This window comes from Panicum virgatum, chromosome 7K, assembly GCF_016808335.1.
Source record: "Panicum virgatum strain AP13 chromosome 7K, P.virgatum_v5, whole genome shotgun sequence".
Taxonomy (NCBI): domain Eukaryota; kingdom Viridiplantae; phylum Streptophyta; class Magnoliopsida; order Poales; family Poaceae; genus Panicum; species Panicum virgatum.
Genome location: NC_053142.1, coordinates 52,660,433 through 52,679,441, shown reverse-complemented (window position 1 = coordinate 52,679,441; position 19,009 = coordinate 52,660,433). Strand labels below are relative to the sequence as shown.

At 45.5% G+C, this 19,009-nt stretch overlaps 3 protein-coding genes and 1 pseudogene across 7 annotated transcripts; 2 read left to right on the top strand and 2 right to left on the bottom strand.

The window, feature by feature from the left end:
• Positions 1 to 37: 37 nt before the first annotated feature.
• LOC120642221 lies at positions 38 to 2,895 on the bottom strand (annotated as a pseudogene).
• A 306-nt stretch (positions 2,896 to 3,201) lies between these two features.
• Positions 3,202 to 5,907, top strand: LOC120642222 (tubulin-folding cofactor B-like). Of its 3 annotated transcripts, XR_005662534.1 has the most exons (8): positions 3,246 to 3,389; positions 3,455 to 3,725; positions 3,802 to 3,872; positions 3,937 to 3,978; positions 4,212 to 4,345; positions 4,544 to 4,613; positions 4,984 to 5,254; positions 5,529 to 5,907. XR_005662534.1 is itself a non-coding variant. In XM_039918684.1 (7 exons), exons 1-7 carry the CDS (start codon positions 3,280 to 3,282, stop codon positions 5,029 to 5,031), a joined length of 741 nt encoding a protein of 246 aa, XP_039774618.1. In that variant the 5' UTR covers positions 3,202 to 3,279; the 3' UTR covers positions 5,032 to 5,325. The 3 variants fall into 3 exon arrangements, 2 of the variants coding, with proteins under 2 accessions (XP_039774618.1, XP_039774617.1); XM_039918684.1 differs by lacking the exon at positions 5,529 to 5,907 and having other exon boundaries at positions 3,202 to 3,384; positions 4,984 to 5,325; XM_039918683.1 differs by lacking the exon at positions 5,529 to 5,907 and having other exon boundaries at positions 4,984 to 5,325.
• An 879-nt stretch (positions 5,908 to 6,786) lies between these two features.
• Positions 6,787 to 9,104, top strand: LOC120642219 (UDP-galactose transporter 1-like). 2 transcript variants are annotated; one of them, XM_039918679.1, is made up of 5 exons: positions 6,787 to 7,114; positions 7,552 to 7,801; positions 7,914 to 8,121; positions 8,282 to 8,513; positions 8,589 to 9,104. In XM_039918679.1, the coding sequence occupies exons 1-5, from the start codon at positions 6,998 to 7,000 to the stop codon at positions 8,799 to 8,801; spliced, it is 1,020 nt and encodes a 339-aa protein (XP_039774613.1). In that variant the 5' UTR covers positions 6,787 to 6,997; the 3' UTR covers positions 8,802 to 9,104. The 2 variants fall into 2 exon arrangements, with proteins under 2 accessions (XP_039774613.1, XP_039774614.1); XM_039918680.1 differs by lacking the exon at positions 6,787 to 7,114 and adding an exon at positions 7,140 to 7,396.
• A 118-nt stretch (positions 9,105 to 9,222) lies between these two features.
• On the bottom strand, positions 9,223 to 16,160 carry LOC120642218 (1-phosphatidylinositol-3-phosphate 5-kinase FAB1B-like). Of its 2 annotated transcripts, none has more exons than XM_039918677.1 (11): positions 15,755 to 16,160; positions 15,115 to 15,633; positions 14,875 to 15,019; positions 14,404 to 14,751; positions 12,940 to 13,902; positions 12,442 to 12,773; positions 12,195 to 12,321; positions 11,938 to 12,099; positions 10,224 to 11,465; positions 9,851 to 10,111; positions 9,223 to 9,764 (listed from the first exon to the last, which is right to left on the bottom strand). In XM_039918677.1, the coding sequence occupies exons 1-11, from the start codon at positions 15,772 to 15,774 to the stop codon at positions 9,411 to 9,413; spliced, it is 4,473 nt and encodes a 1,490-aa protein (XP_039774611.1). In that variant the 5' UTR covers positions 15,775 to 16,160; the 3' UTR covers positions 9,223 to 9,410. The 2 variants fall into 2 exon arrangements, with proteins under 2 accessions (XP_039774611.1, XP_039774612.1); XM_039918678.1 differs by having other exon boundaries at positions 12,204 to 12,321; positions 15,755 to 16,152.
• Between the last annotated feature and the right edge of the window lie 2,849 nt (positions 16,161 to 19,009).

Genomic DNA, 19,009 nt, shown 5'->3' with positions numbered 1-19,009 from the left:
AGATAAGCAAACCATGTTAATATTGACAACTGAAACAGATAAAACTAGCCCACCCAGAACTACTAAAGTTGGGTAGGCTTGAGTTATAGGCATCAAAAGATGGATCTCATCGCTCCAGATAATTACAGGCATTGTTCCTATGGATCCTTGAAAACGATCTCTGAGCAAGCTTGATGCCATCTGAGTGGTATATATGTATGCTGATTCATCATCACCTGAACTGAACCTTTTTCTTAAGCTGCATCTGAACTGAACTTTAGTAGAAGCATGAGTCGTCTGCTCCTAGCAGTAGAATCCTCATGGCAGCGGCAGAGCAGCAATAGCTTTTTGTCGTCCTATTCATTTGATTAGAAAACAAAACAAAAGCCTCCTAGCAGCTCCTTCAGCTTTCTATACTACATTAGTTACACAGACGACGATGAGCAGCAGCAGCACGTGACGATTAACATTACATCTTCATCCATCCTAAGGTTGGCAGCTATCTTTGCAGCTCAAATGCGCTTTGTTGCACATATAATCCAATCCAAGCAAGCACACACTTTTGCAGCTGCAATTGCACCCCCTTCTTCAGGACCAACTAGTGCTTCGTCATTCTACTGTTTGGTGGAGTGGACTAGTGGAGCATGGGTCTCCTCTTCCTATTCAAGTAGGAACCCCTCCCTACCATTCATCACCTTTCACCAAGTACCGTTTCGATAAGGGCCTCTTCCTCCTCCTGCAGGACAAAGAGTAAGATAGCATGGTTCAGCAGATCTTGTCCATCATGTCTTAGCTCGAAACACTGGATGAATAACATTCATAAAGTACGGACAAATCACCATACCACTAGAGCTGTAAATTCTGTCTCTTCGTCTATGGCATCGACAACTGCAGGGTCATCCATCAAATCCTGTGAAAACATTCACAGCTAAGTCCTCTGCTCCACATAAAGAGTGCGGCGATAAAAGGAAAATGCTGATTGTAGCACTGCTTACATCTTCAGCGATGCGTAGCACACCATCCTTATCCTGCACAAACATGTGACAACATTCTCAGATATCATGTACAGACTGAATTTTACCACAACAAGTTGAACAGCAGCCAACTAACCTTGACTGCAACGAACAGAAGAGGATCAACTGGTGTATAAATCATATAGTGAGCACCATCCTGCAAATACAAAGTGTCGGCAATCACAAGCATGCCAATGAAGACCCAAGATTGAATCTTTATGAATTACTTATTTGGGGATCTATATCTATATGTCAACTGCGAAGACTCACGATAGCAGCAGCAGCCTATCATGCTGCATATGCCAATTATTCTAGCAGAAGCTAAGTAGCTAACTAAATCACATCAAATATGTATCTAGTTGACCAAAACCGGATTCTCATATTACACCCGAGAAATTTGCTCACCAAATTGAAGCAGCAAATCTCTACACCTTCGAAAGGTACCCCCTCAGCGCCATCACCAGAATCTGCAATCTTTAAATGAGATACCAAAGAGGACGTTGCAGAGTAGTTCGTACTGGTAAGCAAATAGTTTCAGACACTGTTGAGTTACAGTCTACAAACATTTGGCACAAACTTTCTTTCATCTGCAAATACAGTTGTTTAAAATTCTTTCTTTTAATGATTTTGATTAGATGACAAGGTGAGTTGCCCCAAAAAATAAAAAGATGCATGCCTGTAGTTTTGGTTACCATGAAACTCTTGAATGGCTTCTTCAGGAAAGCAGAAGCCACCCCTTGCTGTATAGCAGAATCTGAAACGGAGAGCAAGATTCTTATACGGAGATATTTTAGTAAGAGCAGCAAGCCCAAGTACAGGAGCATTCCTGAGCCCTTACCCGCTTTCGACAAGGTGCATATGCACTCTTGCAAGGGCATATGCAACAGAAGGAATGATTTGCTTGAGCTGGTGGTCGTCAACCTACACGAGTAGAAGAGGGGAAGAGAAGAAAAGTTGATTCCATGGAGAATCACGCGAAAAGATATATATGAGGCGGAGAGAGGTTGAAGGCATACAGCAATCCAGCCACTGAAATTTGTGCTCTTGAGGACCTGCACAGGCCTGGAAGTGTATGGATGAGTAGCAATAGACAGCAGCACAAAAAGAAGTGTGGCGTTGAGGTTTATTACATGTCCACTGGGCAGAGAAGCATGCAGTCGTGGTCCTGCGAGCTCCGGAAGACTCTCCTGATCATGCACTCCAGGGGGCGGTTGTTGGCGTCGTCGATCTGCAATGGCAATGCCTGCCTCTTAATTTCGTTCCGTTTCATTCCATTTGTGATGATTGAAAGCAGCAAGCTCCTGTCCTGTCATGTCATGTCCTGTCCTCAGGGCAACATAACGGACGGGGAGAGAGAGAGAGAGAGAGAGAGAGAGAGAGAGAGAGAGAGAGAGAGAGAGAGAGAGTACGATGGTGACGATGCGCTTGGATGCTGCGGCGATGCACCTGCCCTTGTCGTCAAGCACGAAACCGGCCGGCGGCTTGGGCATGGAGGCGGCCCGGGTGCCCCCAGCGAACCTCCCCTCCTCCTCCTCCTCGTCTTGTCGTCGTCGTAGTCCAGAGGGGCCCTCGGCGGACGGCGGGCGGGCCTGGGAAGAGGATCGACCCGCTTGCACCTGGGAGGGGGGGCGTTGCTGGTGCTGGCGCTGGCGGGGCGGGGCGGCGCGGACGGAGACGGAGACGGCGCGGCGGCGGCGCGCGAGAAGGGGCAGGGGGGCGTGGACAAGCACTAGCTGCTGCTTGCACAAGACTGGGGGCACGGGAGTGGCAGCCGCCATCCCTCTTGTTCCCTCCCGAGGATAGCAGGCTTCGCTGGAAGTGGAGGAGAAGACAGAGGACGGGGTGGAGTGGATGGATAGCTCGATCGTCACTCACACACTAATATATTCTGCATGGAGGCACCGGGGTCGTCGGACCCCGACGGATTTCGACAAAATCAAGCAGAAATCACTATTTAGTACTGTTGGTGGATCCGGCGCCGAATGCATCGGACCCGACGCCAAAAATTTCTGGCTTCGCCACTAACAGTCTCACCAGCAATCCATGGTGGTGGTGGGTGGAGGCCTGGAGGGGGATGATGGATAGCAGGATAGCAGGCCGTGTGTGCTGGGCTGCCTGCTGGCGGCGGCACTTATGGTGGGCCGGGCCGGGCCCAAAATTGACAGCCCATCCACATACGGGCAGAGCCAGCCCACGGCCGGCCCCAACCCAGCCAGCGGCGGCGGCGGCGGTTGGTCACACTCACACATAGGGCGACGCCACGCCGGCGGCCGGAGGACTTACTGCCATGGCGTCGTCCAAGCTGCAGCTTCCGGCGGACGACAGCGTCCTCCTGCTCGTCACCCACTCCAATCTCTCCACCTTCGCGGCAGACATCCGCGTCTCGCAACAGGTATGGTATGGATCTCCTCATCTCTACCTCCGCCATTTCTTCTGGGACTAGAAATTGCGTCGGATCGCAGACCACCGTCGAGGCGCTCAAGGACAAGCTCTGGCGCAAGACCGGCACCGCCGTCGCCTCCATGCGCCTCCAGCTCCGCGACGACACCGGCGTCAACCTCGCCGACCTCGATGATGACGCCGCGCCCCTCGCAGCCTACGGCCCATACAACGGCTGCCGGATCCATGTCCTCGATCTCGATCCTTCCTCACTCACCTCTGGTGGCTGGTTGGAAGACACCTCCCTTGTTGACAAGTACAAAATGTCCGATGAAGCATACGACAAGCTCCACAGTAACTGGACATCTTTTTTTTTTTTTGGAACTGGTCATCTTGTTTACCAACACTGGTGTTATAATTTTTTTGCCAGCTAACTTTCGAAAATTTAAAGAAAAGATGACCCCGAAAACCCCCACATCAGAGTCAGAGGATAATAAACAAGTAAGCTACTCAAGTTTTGGACTCTTTTCTTCTACTTTTCAGCTCACTTGCTCTATTTCTCCAGCAATTAGAAAAGCACATGGAGGAATTGTGCTCCAAAATCAAGGTCAGTTAATTTGGAGGAATTGTGCTCCAAAATCAAGGTCAGTTAATTTGGTTCTTTACATAGTCATATGCATTCATCTAGTTGCACTAGACTCTCGAATGCTCCAATGCCATGGTCAGATTTACATTTTCATTATTTTTTTTTGTACTGCTGATGCTGATGGTTTGGCAACCATCCTTAGAATGTCTTAATGATTGGCAACTGAAGCAAGTGATCTAAACACTGTGTCACAGGTGGGAGATAGATGTGAAGTTGAGCCAGGTGCCAAGAGGGGCACTGTCAAATTCGTTGGCAGAGCTGAAGCTCTTGGACGTGGATTCTGGGTTGGTGTGCAATATGATGAGCCACTTGGAAAGCACGATGGCATGTATGTTCACTGCTAAACCGTTAGAATAAACTAAACTCTGTACTGATACTGATTGTGTGATAACCCATTATTATTTGTGATGCCAGTTGCAATTTATGTCTAATCTAATGCCATAATTTTGTGATGAGTGACATGCTATTTCTTCTTACATGTCAATACCTCTTTATAACACTTTCTTTTGCTTGTTGGATGCCGCAGGGTGAAAGGCATTCGCTTCTTTGAGTGCCCTCAAGGTCATGGGGCAATTGTGAGACCAAAGAAAGTAAAGGTACTTTGCTTGCTAGATGCCTAACTGATTTCCGAATTTTAGAGGTGCCTGGTGTTTCTGAAATAAGCTTTTGGAACGCAAGGATTAACGCAGCCTGTTTGCAGTAGCAGAACATGTGGCATGAGGCTGTGTTGTGTGATGAGGTCTTGAGAATTTTTCTTCTAATTGTGTGCATGTTTCTTCCTGTGACAATCGAATTCAGCTGCGCAAGCACATGTTGCTTACCTGCAAAAAAAAAAGCACATGTTGCTTACCAGCAAAAAAAACACATATGTTGCTTATTAAGGGTGGTAAAATTAAGTGGTATGGGGAAATTTTGGTCACTGAAATCAAAATGTTTGATAACAGTTTTTTTATTCTATTTTCCCAGGTTGGAGACTACCCAGAGAGAGACCCATTCGAAGAAGAGGAGATATAGGCAAGCAAGGTGTGGCGCATTTGTTTAGTAATTTTCAATGGGAGGGGGGGTCGTTGTGGAGTTGTATTTGAAACGCGTGCGAAATTGCTGCTACGATCTTGTTGATCAATCAGACTCGATTACTCTAGTGTTGTAGTAAGTTGGTCGTTGCACTATCTTGTCTTGGGTTTAGCAGCCGAGGAGCACTACTCTGCCAACGGGGTGGTCAAATCCTGGACTCCTGGTGGGCGGGTGCTCTCTCTAAATGTTTTACATATGGTTTCAGTTGTCATGCTTATAGCCCTATTTGTTTTAGCTTCTGGCCAATTTTGAAGGTTTAATTTTTGAAAATTCAAAAGTCAGATGACTCCCGAAATCAAGAATTGAGAATCTAGTTGATTATGGATTCCGAGAATCATCTGACTTTTAGATTTCTCAAGATTAAGCTTTTAAAATCGGGCATAAGCTCTAACAAACGGAGGCCATGTCCTCTCATCTATTTCTCAATGTATCTACAGCATCACCCGAAGCCGAAACCCAATAATGGATGGACAGATGGATGGCTACCGTAGGGCTTGTTTGGTTAGCGATTATAACTAGTCACAACCCTTGCCTTTTGTTCGGCTGGCTGTGGATGGTGCTGATTTGTTGTAAGATAAAAGTATTGTTGGCTGGCTGTGGCTGGTGGCTGGTGTTGATTTGGTATGAGAAAAAAACACTGCTGGTTGGTTGGCTGACAAGCCAGACGAACAGTTGGACGGATGCATATTGGGTAATGTATGTTGAGTCACTGACAGGTGCGACCCATAATTCTGAAGCCCTTGCGAAATCCCACTCCATTTTAGTTAAGGTGTGGTGGTTAACATCTGTTAGCCACATCTTTGTAAATTTGTAAAATACAGGACGCCTTCTTGTTGACTCCCGCTAACATGCATGAGTATTGAGCCATCTTTTCAGGTGTTTTAAGTTCCTACCACTCTAGCGCTGTAGCGCATCCAATCAATATTTATTTTCTCTCTATCAAGTAGTACTAGGCTCCACACAAAATACTTGTTGATTTTTGGCAAAGGAAGTTGTGACTTGTACATTGGGATGGAGGGGTAAAGCATACTCATATCTCTCACTAAAAAAATTCACCCCATTATCAATAACTAATTTTGCGTTTTTGATAATGGTAGCTGTAGCAGGCTATCGAAACACAATCATTAAAGGATAAGATAGAGCAACGAATCTTCTTCCTATAGATAAGATGAAAGTATATTTTTTGTTATTATAAAAAACTTTTGGCAATGAAAATTGGAATAGCAAATCTGCTAGAGAACCTTCAATCATCAAAAATATATTTTTTGTTAAGAAGATAGATGATTAATCTGCTAAAAATGCTCTAACATTTGGGGCATCCGTAGTCTAAAACTATGATAGGAATCCAATCCAACAACTGATGCGGCGAGTTAGGCAAACTGGCCAAACGGTCCCTACGTCTTGATCATGTTAAAATCCCAAATTACTATCTTTATCTTTATAAAATGCAACTCTCGTTTTTACAAATATTTTCAAGTTTGATCAAATTTATAGAAAAATTTATTAAATTTATATCTTCAAATAGATATAGTATGAAAGTATATTACATGATTAAGATAATAATAGTTATTTTATAGTATAAATATTAATATCATTTTATATAATAAGCGAGAATTATATTTTTTGGGATGGAAGAAGTAAAAAAAACTTATTCCCGTTGACCGTTCCAATTTGCAAAGGAATTGCAGTCTCTCTCTCTCTCCACCCACGCAGTAGAGTGTAGACTAGTATGAGCCTGCCCTGGCTGCTCCCTCCCTTTCCATTCCACCAATTTCTCCTCCCCACCACGACGATGAGGTGAGGTGACTGGGTTCACCTCCGCCGCTGCCGCGCGACGCGAAGAGCCTGGTCCCATACATCTCCGCCCTCTCGTCTTCCTCATCCGCAACAACAGAAGGAGAAGGAAATGGAGGACGGCGACAAGGCGGCAGCCGGCCTGGGCACCCTGCGCGCTGTGCTCGCCATCCTCCAGTGGTGGGGCTTCAACGTCACCGTCATCATCATGAACAAGTGGATCTTCCAGGTCTTCTTTGTTCCTACCATTCTACCCCCTCATTCTTCTCCAATTCATCCATGCTCTGCCTCGGATCTGGATGCCAAATGCCCCCAAAGTACACTCGCCTTCTAGATTAGATTGGGTGGGAGACTAGGCTAAGAGACTCTCTCCCTGTTGCAAATCACGGGTATTTATGCTGAACCTCGATTCCATGGAGCCATGCTGCCGTGTTGTTATTCCGTGAATCTAGTGTCGCCTCATACTTGTAATAGACGAAAGGCCTCGCCTTCTAGTTATAGTGTGCATCAGGTTAGTCACATAATAATGTTGTTTTATCTCTTTGCTCTGACTGAAACTCGCTGCTGATCTGCATTCAGCTATTTTTGGTATGTTTGCGTGCTAGGAGCACACTCTGGTGAAAATCTGCGTCCTTGGTAACAGAAGATGCTTTTTCCCCCCTGCAGAAACTGGATTTCAAGTTTCCTCTCACCGTGTCCTGCGTCCACTTCATATGCTCTTCAATTGGCGCATATGTTGCGATCCATGTGCTTAAGGCCAAACCACTGATTGAAGTTGAACCGGAGGACCGTTGGAAAAGGATATTTCCAATGTCATTTGTTTTCTGCATAAACATTGTGCTGGGAAATGTGAGCCTGCGCTACATTCCAGTCTCCTTCATGCAGACGATCAAATCTTTCACACCTGCAACCACAGGTACCTTCATCATGTGCCGTTTCCTGCCCTCATTCTCCATTCCATCTTCTGCTTGTTATTGTGTGTTGGACTGTGGTATAATCTTCTCATAGGCTTGTTTCATGTCATGCAGTTATTCTGCAGTGGCTGGTTTGGAGTAAGCATTTTGAATGGCGCATATGGGCTTCCCTGGTCCCTATAGTTGGGGGCATACTCCTAACTTCGGTAACTGAGCTCAGCTTCAACATTTTTGGTTTCTGCGCTGCCATGATTGGCTGCCTGGCTACATCTACAAAGACCATCTTAGCAGAGTCCCTACTCCATGGATACAAATTTGACAGGTACACACTTGTCTTGTCCGTTGCTTATTTAGCAATTGGTGTGATCCGCCTAGGATGGTGTCGAAAACATCTTATCTTTGTTGTTTTTTCAAGAGAATCCCTCTTTTCCCTACTGAATGAAAATTAAAAGTGCTAAGATAGTTTGTTATGTTTTCTGCAGCATTAACACAGTGTACTATATGGCACCCTTTGCCACCATGACACTGGCTCTACCAGCAATGTTGCTGGAAGGAGGTGGCGTGATCAACTGGTTCTACACACACAATTCAGTTGTTCCTGCGCTTATCATCATCCTAGGTTCAGGGGTGCTTGCATTTTGCCTTAACTTCTCCATCTTCTATGTGATCCATTCAACTACAGCAGTGACTTTCAATGTTGCTGGAAACCTTAAAGTAAGACACGACTATATTCCGCCCTATGTTGTTCTCCCTGCTCCCTCCGCCCGCTGAAGGAACATGCTTTTGTAGGTCGCGGTGGCAGTGTTAGTGTCATGGTTGATCTTCCGGAACCCGATCTCTGCAATGAATGCAATTGGATGTGGAATCACTCTGGTTGGCTGCACTTTCTATGGCTATGTTAGGCATCTAATATCGCAACAGCAGGCTGCGGCTCCAGGGAACTTGCCGAGAAATCAGATGGAGATGCTTCCTCTTGTGGACGACAAGCAAGAAAAGCTTTAGCGAGTTAGTGATTATGCAGCAGAAGAGGTACATTACAGAAAGGTTGTATGCCCAGAGAAGACTGACAATGGTTATAGGAAAGATGCTGGGCTCAATGCTGCATAAGTTAGGGCTCACAAGAGTATATATGTACTCATGCATGGTGGGTGGCTGGTCAGAGACTCATGTAATTGGGCACTTCTTATAGCATCATTTTCTCGTCTCATTTGCTGTGGTATATTTGTCTCCAGTATCAGAACTGAATTCGTTATTAGGAAGGCTGATTTGCTGTGGCCTATAATTTGTCATCTGCTTTGTTCCAAAGCTGTATGCTAGATCCTGCAGCATTTTCCAAAGCTGACATTGCCCATTGCCAGGTCCGGTAGGCGGTAGGGTTGTTAGCATGGCTTACAGATAGGCATGCATTGTGAGGTCAGTCAGGTGGGATTGATACAAATCTTATTTTAACTGGGAAATTACATGTATTGTGGCTGTGGACCTCGGCACATTGTGGCTCCAACAATTTGCCTAAAATAAAGCTGCATATTTTGGACAACTTGGCAGCTGAATGTGTAACAATAAGCCAGAAGAAAGAAATCTCTCATAAAAAACCCTGGGAGCCAAAGAGAACTACGCGCATGCCACGATTGGATTTGGATTTGGATGCTGAGGATGTTTCTCGTCCGGCAAGGCGCTGCCGGCGTGAGCACAGGATTTGCAGGACACCGTGCGATTCTCCGTGCTCCAGTCATCTGGAACTGTCAGGAAATACTTGCTCATGAATTTCCTGAACCTCTTCTTGTACTCCCTGGGGGAAATCACTGTTGGCAATTCGTTCTTGGGCACCACCAGAGACGTTTTCACCCATGTCTCCAGTTGCTTGTCCCATGTATACTGCCTCAGGTAGTCGATGATGCCAAACACGAGCTCATGCTTCTGCTTGTCCACTCCCACCAGCAGAGAGTAGTCCATAACATTGATCGACTGCAACCACAACTCTTCTGTCAACACATGTATACTACTACCTATATATAGCAGACATTACAGCTCAAAGCAAAGTCAATACGTACAGTGAGAAAAGCCGTATCATTCCAGATTGCCCGCTGCAAGAGATGTTTTGTTCTTCCACCAATGTAGATTGGAGAAACGCGCATGTCATCCACAAAATTTTGATCCAAGTACACGGTGTCATGATCATTTGAGTCAGAGACATGCCGCGAAAAGACAGCGCCTTTCAGATCATATGTCCGGGATACATTGTGCCCAAACAGGATATTTTCCATCACCATCAGGTCCATCTTAATCTCCTTGCCATGTCTTATTTGCTTGACCTGAAACAAGACAGGATACTCACTGTTTAAAAATACAACGTAGCAAGACAACCGCATGCACGGTAAAAAAAAAAGAAGGAAATCCTGAAATAATCATGTGAAGTACTCATGCCTGGTAGATTCCTAGGATTTTAGCAAGGCAAGTTTGGCTCCCAGTGTCCAGAGAATGGTAAACATGCTTGAAGTAATCAGGAGCAAATTTTATGAAGGACTCAAACTCTGTCCTCTTTATTTGCTTTATGATGAATCTGTCATCCACTGTTTTTGCAAAGAAAGCCTTGCTTTTCCCGCCTTGAGCATCCCACTTCTTGCAACGGCTCAAGGATGTAATGTACGCAAGCTCCGATGGACAGCATTTCTTTCGAAGATTGTAGAACTGGTTAGAGTGTACACAGATTACTGAATATTTCCCTTTGAGAGCTACTCTCCCGTTGACAGATATTTCCGGATGCTGAGAGGATGACAGAAGCGAGCTATCGTAGCTGGAGAGGTCGTCAGATGAAATGCTTGCCTCAGAATCTGAAGATCCGGAAGACGACCAGGACGAACAAGCAGAGGAACTTTCAGATACCGAGCTGTAAGACTTCTCCATTGTTTTAGTACACTCTCCAACCCTGCTGTCTGCTGGTGCGCTCTCAGTGATAGCATCCAGTAAGTAGCGACGTTCCTCAGATATGGCAAGAGCACGGGATATTATGCTGGATATCTCATCCTCTGCTACACACAAGACGCTGCCACATGGACCTACTGTGAACTGTGAAGAACCCAACTCCTCACCAGATTGATTGTGTCTGTGCAAGGGGGATAGATGAGATGGACAATAGTGGTTAACAAGTTCGAACCTTTCCAGACATCCGACCTCAAGTTCCTGCCTGTAAGTCAATCTGGATTCATGCAATGGGTTCCAAACCCATTTTTCCCTATCATCCCATGGGGGAAATCTGGACTGCTGCCGAATCCTCAACGGCTCTTGCTTTGGACACATTGAACGTGCAACTAGCTCATTGTTCTCCAACCATGCATTTTCATTAAGCAAGGTTGTGCCAGTCCCTGGTTCATTGAACTTGTCTGTCTCAATACATCCATTCTCGAAGCACACTTTGTTGCTTGCACATTCAGTAACACCATCTGCTTCGGCAACTACTGCAATCTGGTCACCTGTAAATTCAGAAGTTCCCTTGACACTAATTCCCATTCTTTCTCTTTCAGCAGATATGCACTCTACAAGTTGATGCAGCCGGCGATCCCACACATATAGTTCAAGCAGAAGATCCTGGTAGAGCCAATTTACGCTAAGGATCTCATGCACAGAGCTTGGTGCCCCACTTCGATCCACTGCCTGTGCTAGAGTACACTGCACCATGATAAAGATAAACGGTGAAACGCCGATTACCAAAAATCCGGAGTAACCAATGTAAGGGCTACCCCCCAAAAAAGAAAAGGGGCAATTGTGTTTTTGCCCCTGTTTTGAACCCTAATTGTGATTTTACCCCCACTGTCTTTCACTTTGCATTCTTACCCCTACTGTTTGGAAATGAAGCCTTGTTTTACCCCTACTCCGTCAACAGCATATAACAGTGTTAAAGACATTTTTGCCCTTGCGAATATACCCCTACTTTGTTAGAACTTTGTGAATATATTCTTGTTTGCCATTATATTTCAGCAGAATTTTAAAAAGAACATGAACAAAAATTTAAAGTTGGGCCGATACTGATCTGCAGTGATTGCAACATACTCATGTGAGTGGTCTAAAATCATTGAAGAACATTTACGGCCACAGATAAAAGGCAGGGTGTACTTGCAAGAAAAAGGGTAGGAAAGTTTACCATGAACTCGGACTTCTCTTTAATCAACATATCTTCAAGTTGGGAGAACTCTTCAATAGGAAGGAAGGCACGACAATATATTACCACCTTAGAAAACTGATCCTTCAGGTTCTGTAGTAACCCTGTGACTTCAGAGAAAAGCATGACTCCTCTAGCAAGAACCTTAAAGAATGCAATAGAGGCATTAGGCTCCAGTAAGACTTGCTTGTTCAAAAAATAAGCATGAGACGAAACCAACAAGTGAGAATGATACATACATTTCTTACCTCTTGCCCGTACCATTCATGAGCATTGGGATTGTGAAACTCAAGAGTAGGCTGTGGTTTGGAGGCAGTGTAAATTTCGACAGATGAATACTGGAACATTGCAACTTTGGAGCCCAACCTGAAGTTAACAGATCCCAAACGAGGGGGGAAAACCTCAGTACAATATACGGAGGAAGAAAGAGTAACTTCTGAAATCATCTCCAATTTATGTCATATGGTTCTTCGTTCTTGAGCTTACCCAAAAAAGCGCAGGCAATCCTTATTCAGCGAATGTCCACATATTGATAGCCTTCTAGCAGTGGAATGGCTGGAAAAACTGAGTTCAAGGAACTTCCCAAACCAAAGATAGTGTGCTTCAGCTGACATTAGCACCCTTCGTGATGATCTAGAGATCCCACTTTCATACTCACATCTTAGACATCTAGTCCACATCCAAATTTTTCCTTCTGATTCACCAGGTAAACAGTATTTAAGCAAACGCTTCACAAGAACAGTCAGATTCCCATTGCGGTGAGTGTATGAGTACATGTGAGCCTCTGGAGGTTCTCCACACGAGGAACAGCTGAGATTCTGCTAAAAATACACAAATCATGGATCATGCGCATATTCTACCAATTGACTTGGGGAAAAGAATGGAACGAAGAAGTTTGCTTGTAGGTATCAAATTTATGCATCTGCCAGAAGCCCAGAAGTAGACTAGTAAACATAAGTTGAATGATAATGGTGTTAGTGTTACCTGATTCTGCAAAATGTCCTGCAAATATCGTCCTAAGGAGACATCAAAATCTCCATAGTACTTTATACGGGATAGATGGCTTTGCTCGCAGATAACTTGCTTCGTGATACATTGACTGGACAACAAAATAAGTATGCTCTGCGACTCCAAGACATCATCGACCTCGTCTATGTCTGAGGTCTTGTCTCCGCTAACGTAGCTGGTGCTTTGTTGTTCCCCATTTTCCAATGGAGTTGATGGCTGCTCACTAACTGAAGGATCATCCAATGCCATTTGTTGATTGCTTTCAGTGGATGCTTGATTCTGGGGATTGCTTAAGTGATCCACATTCTCACCAGAACCGACTTGTACCCTGACATTCGGGCTAATATGTACACCATTACCTGCCATGATTTGACAGCACTGAAGCATGTCTTCTTTCTGATGATCAGTTGCCTCTTGAGACGACGTGACTGGTAAATAAATATTCTGATAACGCAATATATCAATGGATCTTCTTGGCGATCCTGGGACTGACAATAATAGTCTTTCAGAAGGAAGTGCCTGATTAGAATCATAATAGATCGCTGGACCCTCGGGGAGCTCATTAGGGAAGCCCTTCTCAAGTGAATTTAGATCTTCGATTTTTGTTGAAGAAACGGTAACTGTCTTCCCTTTAGTGGGTTCTTCTACCGATTCACTACAAGTTAAGGGATACAGTTTACTTGCTGAAGCATCATTGTCTTTAGGAACGACAGGGTGAGAGCCAATAGAGGGAGCAGGGATTCCGTGATGTATTACTGATGATTCTGCCTTACTACTGATAGAAGTTTCTTCTTTGGAAGCATTTTTATTATTCAATATTACTCTCTGATCTTCAAAGAAGGATGTCTCAAGAACAAGCTGGTATGCTGCAAACACTGTGTAGTGCATGACTTGCTTGACTTTCTTCAGTTCTTCACTATTCGCTCCCCGTAGCAATATCTGCAGAGTGCCGACAAAAGGAATAACTGTTTCTTTAAAAAAATAAAAAAGAGGAAATGAATCATTGCTCCATTTGAGATGATCGATTCATCATCGTCTAAGAATGCCTATCACTGCACAGAAAGTGATATGCATATACAGTTGAACATGAATAGAACTTAGAACAGTGGTACCTTTCTATCTGTGCAACAAATTTAAATTTGATGTTGTCTGCCCAAAGAAGGGAAGAACATCTCTAGATCATCCTTTTAACACTTAATATGAATTTAATTGTTGCATGGTTCATCAACTTATATATATAATATAAGCTAGGCAGGAATCATGCATGGTAAGTGCTTCTAAAAGGAAACAAGCATATCAAAGAAGCAAATACATATTTCTGCTGTCGAAGCAGAGGTTCTGTTGTGATCTTCATTCATAAGGAGATAAAGAAAGGTAGTAGAATACAACATCGGAGTGCAGAGTCAATCGGAGGCAATGAGAATGAGGTATAGGACTTACTGTGCATCCCAATGGCTTGCGAAAGCCTTCCAGGTACATTAATGTTTTAGATTGCCTCTTTCCAGCTTCAACAGTATGGTTGTGCTCCTCGATAACTTTTTCGATGTGGAAGTAGTCACACTGCTTCAACTTTGGCTTACTTAGAACCTCTGAGAACGATAGTATGGGAGAGCCAGAACAGCGAGCGATCCTTTGCAACCGGTTGAGCTTCATATCAAGCACCAGAGTGACGCCTTCCTCGAGGAGAAGCTCCTGTATGTCGCGTGAAACTGTTTTCTCGACCATGACAACATTTGGCCTGCAAATCTGCATCATTTTACAGACAGATTTCTCCAGATGGTCTTTTTCCTGATAATAACCAGAGAAAGAAGGCAGATAGTATGTTAAAAGGATGGGTTCGAATCAATCGATAGTAATCCCTCTGTATGTATGTCCACAGACGTGTAAGCATATAAATGCCAAAGTTCCAACCTGTTCTATGGAACTGAATGATGAGAAGCCATTGTCCGAATCACCGAGGACTCCTCTAAGAAGAAGCAGCCTGGGATTGTGACACCTGGTGGGCATGTGCTTATGGGCGGCATTCTTCTTGAAGACTAAGCCCCTGATGACCTCACTGAATGCAGGGGAAGACAGACAGACATACATCAGGGAGTGGCATGCACTGAACTTATTAGCACTAGTGTGGGAATGGGGTGGATGTGTTTGTACCATTGGCGCCGTGTACCAGAAGCTAGGCACTTAACCTTGACGTGAGAGGAAGGGTCCATCTCGTTGCCGGTAGTGGCATCAGGCCTGATAAGAAGGGCGGCTTCCCAGGACAGGGAGGTGACGATGTCAAGCCAGCAGCAGGTGTCGGCGCCTTGCAATTGGTGGAAAGCAGCAGGGATGCCAGCCGACTCTAGAAAGCGAGCGGCGAGCATCTTCAGCTGGCCGTTCATGGCTCTGAGCATGGCTTTCTGCCGCTCCTCCCTGTAGCCGCCCTGCTGACACCAGCTGAAACTGCCATCAGCGTCCTCAGAATCCTCCTCGTCTTCTTCTGTTGTAGTGTCGTCAGACGTAGTATCCGACGCAGCATGATGGTGTTCCATGTCGTCGGCTGCCTCAGGCGGTATCCACATGGCGTCATCCGACAATTCAGATTCACCAGTACTGGTAAGGGTGTAATCCCGAGATGGATCATAAGAATGCAGCAGCAGATGGTTTGGATTAGCACCCAGGGCGTCGTCCCTGTATGTGAGTGGATGCAATGCATGGATTAACTTACTTAATACTTGCACTTGCACTTGCACTGCACAAGAGAATTGCATTATTGTACTGTACGATGGTAAGCAGACAAGAGATCGAATACCTTGTGGGCAGCAGGATCATGGCCAAAAATGGAGCTCAACAACTGCATCCGAGGAAAGATAGAAGAAAATCCCGATGCATGCAAACCCAAGGATGGAAAGAAGCAAGCTGGTGATCGAAAGCTAATAAATAACAAAGGCAGCAGAAGGAGGCGGAGGTGGATGAAATGAAATAGGAGATGAGGAGATGGATGGAGGTGGAGCCTACATCCACTTTACTACAGTATCTGCTGGCCTTGGCCGCTGGGCGCCTGGCTGGGAGGACTACTACTTGTGATCTCTCTTGTGTGCAAGACGAGACGAGAGGAGAGGAGAGGACTCGAGGAGACTGGTGGAGAGCTGAGCGGCTCTGCCAAGAATTTGTTGATTAACTCATTTCTTGATTGGTTTTTCCACCATCCATTCCAAGAGTAATCAATCATATCTCTCCGTATTTATATAATTCAATACATGGATCGATCGATTATTGATTATTGCGTGCCATTGTGGACATGCAAGCGTGTTGACACGTTACTCACCCCGGCCGGGGCTAGCTCAGCTCAGACGACAGATGGATTGTCGATAAGCAAAAGGCCACGTGGATCGGATCAGGGCAAGCAGCTCAAGGTCAAGCAAGATCAAACTCGGCGGCCCAACTCATCCCAGGCAAGCAACCATCGAATTATTGCCTTAGCTGAGGTGGCAACACCACAATGAATGCACGGTTACACACTGAGCAATGTGGAGTACTCCCTCCTGGTTGTGATGAGTGAATTATCAACCGTGCGGTGTGATCGTGTGCTTGGTCTTTGGTTGCAGGTACACGGGCGTCGAGTGTCGACGGAGAGCTGCCGTGGAGGTGCTGTGGCCGATGGACCGTACGGTGGACGGCGGTGAAGGGCAGCCGGGACCGGAGCTCGGGCCGGGCGGCAGCTGTGGCGTCCACTCCTGAATCGAGGGCGCAAGCGCCGACGGAAGGCGAGTTTCTTGGTTTGCGCCACAAAACCAAGCTGGCGGACGGCGGTTGAAGACGCCAAGTCGTGGAGGCACGGGCGTCGGTCTCGGAACTGGCGGAGGAACAGGCGTCGATGGCGTCTAGGGCCTCGCTGCGGGCGAGGAGGTGACGAATGTCGGGCGGCGTCTAGGGCCGTCAGAAGGCCGAGGCAGGAACGGCGTCCAGGGCCATGGCGTGGAGGCGGGAATCTTCCCGCGCGTGGAGTTTTGGCGGTTTTCTCAAAACCGGCCACCTACCCGGGTTTCGCGGACTCTCCAAAACCGCGGACCGGATCTTCATCCCCACGGCGGCATCGCAGAGAAGACTTCGACTCGAAGAAAGAACCTTGGCCGTCGGATGAGTCCTTGTATCTTTTTCCGGTTTTGCCCCTACAGGCTTTCTAGTGTCTAGTTAAGTTTAGGGGTATTATAGTCTTTTAGTTCTAGAGTTAGTGGGCTTAAATATCTCTCACCCACTCTCTCCTCTTCCTCTTTCTTTTTGGCTGGCGCCCAGACCGCAGCACCTCTTCCTCCCGTGCGCCTCTCTCCCTCTCTTCTGTGCGCCTCTCTCCCTCTCTTCTGTTCTTCCTCCCTTTCTCCTCTAGGGTAGGATTTGAACTATGGATTTTTGAGTCCTTGTACTGAGATTGAATGGGAAAGGAGGCCCTTCCCTCCTTGTGCCCTACGGGGTTTTGATTTCATTTCAATCTCGTACGTCTTGTGCTTTATTTGTGATGAAATTTGGTTTTCGTTTATGTGTTCATGAAGCAAGAGATCGTAGTACTTCTCTGAGCTCTTTGTGGTGAATCCATCGCTCTTTACTCAGTACAAAACGCCTAGGATTCACGAGCTCTTTCGAAACGAAGTTTGTGCGTTCTTGAGAAAACCCCGTTCTTGCTCGGGAATTCCTCGATTCCTCTCAAATCATGGAGTGACTCGTCTATTCCTTTCGTAGATATGTTCACAAGGTCTTTGTGATCGTGTCTACAAATTTTGAGCTTCTTTTGACTTGATTTGATCCTCCAATCATCAAGTTTTTCAAAGAACGCGGGGTGAAAAATCGTTTCTGGGCACGAGCAGAGTTTTTCCTGTCACCGGTTAAACCGACGCTTGTGATATGTTGCGTCGGATCAACCGGTGAGTTGGTTTTTCGCGTGTTAGGTATTTTTTTTGGCATTTCTGCTTGGTTGCACCGGTGCATTAGTTCCACATGCATCGGTTCAACCGGTGAATCTTCACCAGCTGTGCCTGCATGCTGTTTTGCTCGTTGTACCGGCGTATAGAAGTTCATCTACGTCGGATCAACCGGTGTTACGAGTAGTTCGTTTTGGGATCTCTCTGGACAACAGCACCGGTGTTTTGAATTTGATTTCGTCGGTTTAACCGGTATTCAGTTGGTCCGTTTTGGAGCCTCTCGGGACAACTGCACCGGTGTTTTTTTTTGAACTCATTGGATTAACTGGTGTTGTTTTTTCCTGTGCTGACGGCTCTTTCTCACCGGTTCAACCGACGTATTCAATTTTATACACGTCAGATCAACCGGTGAGTTATACCGTGCATTCTCTAACGCTACTTCTGCGTGTTTGCTTCCGCGATTTGTCTCGCTTATTCCTAAGGTTGTTTTGTGTTGGTGTAGCTTTTCCATAGCTACAACGCACTTCACCTAGGACGTTAGGGTTGGGTGTGTATTTGGGGATCATAAGCCGAGCTTCCGATTGCGATAATTTTTATCGGCTCCCATTCACCCCCTCTGGTCGCCTTTTCGGTCCCTCACACACACAGACATACATACATACGAGAGAGAGAGAATGATGACTATAATTATTATTAATTATTATTTGTCGTTCAATTTTGTGTCCATAAAACTCCTGTTGAAACTGGCATTATTGTTGTGGTCGAGGTATATAGTAATAATAAGCTGATGGAGTGATGGGTGCAATGCAATGAATATAATGGAAACACCAGCAGCAGCAGGCGCCACCTGGAGCAACAACAATAATGTCAGGAAGCAGGGACATCGATCATGTGCATGCATGCCTAGTCTGATCAGATCAAGTCCCCTCCCTGGGCAAAGAGAAATTAAGTCTATAGCTAATAATTATAATTATCTACCTCACATCCTCTTTCATATATTAAATATTCTAATATATACTCTAAAATATATATCTATCATTATCTAGTTGCAATAGATTTTATTTTGCATTACGCATCCATGTGTGTTTGATATATATTTAATTGAACCATTTGTTCGTAAATTGATATCATTATCGCTTCCATCATATATG

Coding starts and splice junctions, on each gene's coding strand:
- LOC120642222 (XM_039918684.1), top strand. CDS start 3,280: ATGGCGTCGTCCAAGCTGCAGCTTCCGGCGGACGACAGCGTCCTCCTG. Junction 3,385..3,454: donor ACATCCGCGTCTCGCAACAG/GTATGGTATGGA, acceptor GTCGGATCGCAG/ACCACCGTCGAGGCGCTCAA. Junction 3,979..4,211: donor AATTGTGCTCCAAAATCAAG/GTCAGTTAATTT, acceptor ACTGTGTCACAG/GTGGGAGATAGATGTGAAGT.
- LOC120642219 (XM_039918679.1), top strand. CDS start 6,998: ATGGAGGACGGCGACAAGGCGGCAGCCGGCCTGGGCACCCTGCGCGCT. Junction 7,115..7,551: donor TGAACAAGTGGATCTTCCAG/GTCTTCTTTGTT, acceptor TCCCCCCTGCAG/AAACTGGATTTCAAGTTTCC. Junction 7,802..7,913: donor TTTCACACCTGCAACCACAG/GTACCTTCATCA, acceptor CATGTCATGCAG/TTATTCTGCAGTGGCTGGTT.
- LOC120642218 (XM_039918677.1), bottom strand. CDS start 15,774: ATGATCCTGCTGCCCACAAG. Junction 15,634..15,754: donor ATGATCCTGCTGCCCACAAG/GTATTCGATCTC, acceptor ACTCACATACAG/GGACGACGCCCTGGGTGCTA. Junction 12,322..12,441: donor GATTGCCTGCGCTTTTTTGG/GTAAGCTCAAGA, acceptor TGTTAACTTCAG/GTTGGGCTCCAAAGTTGCAA.